The 3,790-nt window shown below is 46.0% G+C and overlaps 1 protein-coding gene across 1 annotated transcript in view; it reads right to left on the bottom strand.

The window, feature by feature from the left end:
- Window positions 1-1,513, bottom strand: part of MYBL2 (MYB proto-oncogene like 2) — a 39,168-nt gene extending 37,655 nt beyond the window's left edge. Inside the window, exons 1-2 of the mRNA XM_077765258.1 lie at window positions 1,388-1,513; window positions 1,085-1,293 (exon numbers count right to left, since the gene is read on the bottom strand). Of these exons, the coding sequence (XP_077621384.1) occupies window positions 1,085-1,293; window positions 1,388-1,513 (335 nt within the window). The remainder of the gene's footprint in view (window positions 1-1,084; window positions 1,294-1,387) is intronic.
- Between the last annotated feature and the right edge of the window lie 2,277 nt (window positions 1,514-3,790).

Below are 3,790 nucleotides of genomic sequence, written 5' to 3'. Positions count from 1 at the left end.
AGAGTCAGAGAGAGAGGGAGTCACAGACTGAAACAGGCTCCAGGCTCTGAGCTGGCAGTCAGCACAGAGCCCAACGCGGGGCTCGAACCCACGAACCGCGAGATCATGACCTAAGCGAAAGTCGGACGCTTAACCGACTAAGCCACCCAGGCGCCCGACACAGAAGTTTTTATATAGCTTTGTTTGTAATAGCCCCAAACTGGAAACAACCCAAATGTCCATCAACAGATGACTGGGTAAACAAATAATAGATATAAAATAAATATATCCATACAGTGAAATACTGCCCAATAATAAAAAGGAATTATTGGTACAATATGAATCTCAAAAATAATTATGTTAAAAGCCAGAAAGTGGATATTGCATGATCTCATTTACATATAACTAGAAATTGCATAAGAGAACCAATCAAAATGACAATGGTTGCATAGAAGGGATTACAAAGGGATAGAAGGAATTTGCGGGAGTGACTGATATGTTCCATTTGTATAATTCTAGGGGTGCCCACTCAGGTGTGTGGTCACTGACCACAGAACAAGGGAAGCAATTCTGCTGGGTTTGTCCAGATCATGCCGGCCCCTGCTGTGTCCTCATTTTTGCAACTGCATAGAATGAGAATTTCAGAAACCATTTAATCCAAACTTCTGGCGTTTCCGATACAGGTGCCAGGGCCCTGGGCTGCTTTATACACACAGCAAGTTCAGCCCACAGCCCTGACCTCTACCCTGGGCTTTCTGGGCATCAGCTTTCCCAAACTGAGTTCGTGTCACTTGTCCAGCAACCAAGCAGGGAAGGACTCGCAGGTTAGGGAGTGGACAAAGTCAGGGATGGACCTGCCGAGGGACGCCAAAGCCTCTTCCGGCGGCGGTGGAATCCACCTCCACAGCTTGGCCATGCCCCGCGGCCACCCATGGCACAGGGCGGCCTCATCACCCACACCTGGGAAGATGAGAGGAAAATCAAGCTTTGGAGTCCACGTGGCGGTCTGTCGCCGCCCGCTGTGATCCGGAGCGAGTGACGTGACCTGTTTCGAACTGCCCAGCCGGTAAACGGGGACGCAAGAAGGACTGAGTGGTGGCATTGCCGGGCGCGCTTGGTTTCAAGCGCGGCGCGAAGCATCTCGGGAGTCGCGCCTCCTGACGTCACTAGGGGGCGCCTGCGTTCGGAGTCCTCTTGGAGGCTGGCTGCCCGGCTGTGGAGCGCAAGACAGCTTTGCCTCGGGCTGCTGCCTGGCGCGTGATCCCGCCAGTGCCGCGCCGTCCCTTGGATCTGCAGTAGCTGGGAGGCTTCCCCCTACGCCTGTCGTTTCGGGTCGTTCGGAGGACGGGTGAAAAAAAAGGGCCAGGGGTTGAGAGGGAGCAGGTCAGAGAGGTGGTCGGCCACCGACCTCATGGCGGTCACGGGAGTTGGCGCCCAGTGGTCGCCGTTCTGCCTCCACCCGGCCCTGACTCCCCGAGTATTTCGGCAGCCCAGCACGGGCTCCGGACGCTGCAAGTTTCCTTCGTGCTACCATTTGCGCGTAACCATTTGCGATTCTACGAAGTTAATTTCTCTCCCCAGTTAGATGGTGAGCTGCAGCAGCACAGCGCTAATATAAACGGTGGTAGGCTTCATGGTAAGATTTGGTTTAAGTAAGATTTATTATCTTTAAAGTAAATGATTTCTTCCTGTCTTTTGAAGGTAGCGGAAGAAATTGATGACATTGTTGCAGAATGGGGAAATGAATGGCTGAGGAGGGTGAAATTCGTTCTCTTCAAAATCCTCCAGTTCCATGCATAGATATTACCCAATTTTTAAAAAAATTTTCATTAGGGCATACGTAACAACTCTAGAACCTTTTAGGGAACCGTTTTAGTAAAACCTCTCATATTTGGTTTTATAAATAAATAACAGCAAAAGCTAGACTGTAGATCTGTGAACCATAAGAAACCACAAATTTTCCATCTTGCTCTTGGGAAGAGAGGAGAGACGCTTGTCCCCAACATGTTATCTCCCCTTTCCCATTGTATCTCCTCTTCTTCTGACACTCCAGTTTCTCTGAACAGAGATGTATTTGAGTTCAACAAATAAGATCTACAACAGTTACTTTTATGCTGTTACCCACTAAGACTGGTACTATGACTTATTGTTTTTGTATTTTTTAATGGATTTTTTAAATGTTTATTTTTGTGCATGCAAGAGAGAGGGAGGAGGGAAAGAGAAAGAGAGGCAGACAGAGGATCTGAAGCAGGTTCTCTGCTGTCAGCACAGACATGGGGCTTGAACTCATAAACCATGAGATCATGACCTGAGTGACTGAGCCACCCAAGTGCCCCAGTTTGTATGTTTTAAGAGTGAAGTTGAAATACTTGTTCAGTTCCATTAACTTTTTCATTTAGAGAGGCTTGTGTACCTGTGTACCAGAAGTTTGAGCGCATTGGTGAACAGCAACTGGGATAAAAGCATTCTTGTAGCTCATGTTTGAATTTAAAAACACCCCTGCTCACCACCTTCACCAGTTGACTGAACTTAATTTCACTAATAGAGGACCAATTTGATATACACAGCATCAGCTATGAGCTATTCTGGCCAAAAATGTTTAATTCAAAGATACTCAAGCCTTTAAGCCTAACTTCCAATTTGCAGGAAAGGAGATAACGGGATAATAGACACCATGCTGAAACCATCAGAAAAATCCAGAATGTGGGACACATAATTTAGTCTCAAAAAATCAGTGTCTTAAAAAAAAAAATAAGAGAAACACAGGGAACTGTGTTTTGTACTTAAACAGATCAGAGACATTCAGATCCAATGTATGAACCTTGATTGGATTGTGACTCAATAAAACACCTAAAAAACACATTTTGGGGACAACTGGAGAACACCTGACTAAGCATTAAATATCAGACATGATAATGGTATACTATAGTTATATAATGTCTGAAATTTAATACCAAGTGTTCAGTAAAACATTCACACATATAAAGCATAATATGTCAATTTTTAAAAGGTGGTAGGTACTGGTATTTATTTATTTTATTTTATTTTATGTTTTATTTATTTCTAGGAGAGAGAGAGACAGCGTGAGCAGGGGAGGGTCAGAGAGAGAGGGAGTCACAGACTGAAACAGTCTCCAGGCTCTGAGCTGGCAGTGAGCACAGAGCCCGACGCGGGGCCCGAATCCACGAACCGCGAGATCATGACCTAAGTGAAAGTCAGACGCTTAACCGACTAAGCCACCCAGGCGCCCCGGTACTGGTATTTATTATGCTATTCTTTCCACTTTTCTAGATGCTTCAAATTTTTCAAAAGTTGGGAAAAAACATACATCTTTGCCACAAGGGAAAAAGCCAGATGACCCATGACAGGACAGGCTTTGCCCCCTCCCAGGCCACCTTCTCAAGTCCACGTAATGGGAACACCTCTAGGTTAGTAAGCAGGCTGTCAGTGCTCCTCTGCCCCTAGGTCTCTGTAGGCCTCTGCGTCCCCTTTGGGAAGTAAAGTTGGACTGAATTCAGATAAAAAGTTCTTGCTAAAACCGTAGGTACTGGAGCGCCTGGGTGGCTAAGTCGGTTATGCATCTGACTTCTGCTCAGGTCATTATCTCATGGTTCGTTGGTTCGAGCCCGCGTCGGGCTCTGTGCTGACAGCCAGCTCAGAGCCTGGAGCCTGTCTTCAGATTCTGTATCTCCCTCTCTCTGACCCTCCCCTGCTCACGCTCTCTCTGTCTCTCTCTGAAAAATAAATAAAACATTAAAAAAAATTTTTAAAATAAATAAAACTGTAGGTATATGTTCTAATTATCTATTTC

Source organism: Crocuta crocuta, unplaced genomic scaffold (assembly GCF_008692635.1).
Source record: "Crocuta crocuta isolate KB4526 unplaced genomic scaffold, BGI_CrCroc_1.0 scaffold477, whole genome shotgun sequence".
Lineage (NCBI taxonomy): Eukaryota > Metazoa > Chordata > Mammalia > Carnivora > Hyaenidae > Crocuta > Crocuta crocuta.
This window is presented reverse-complemented; position numbering and strand designations above follow the sequence as displayed.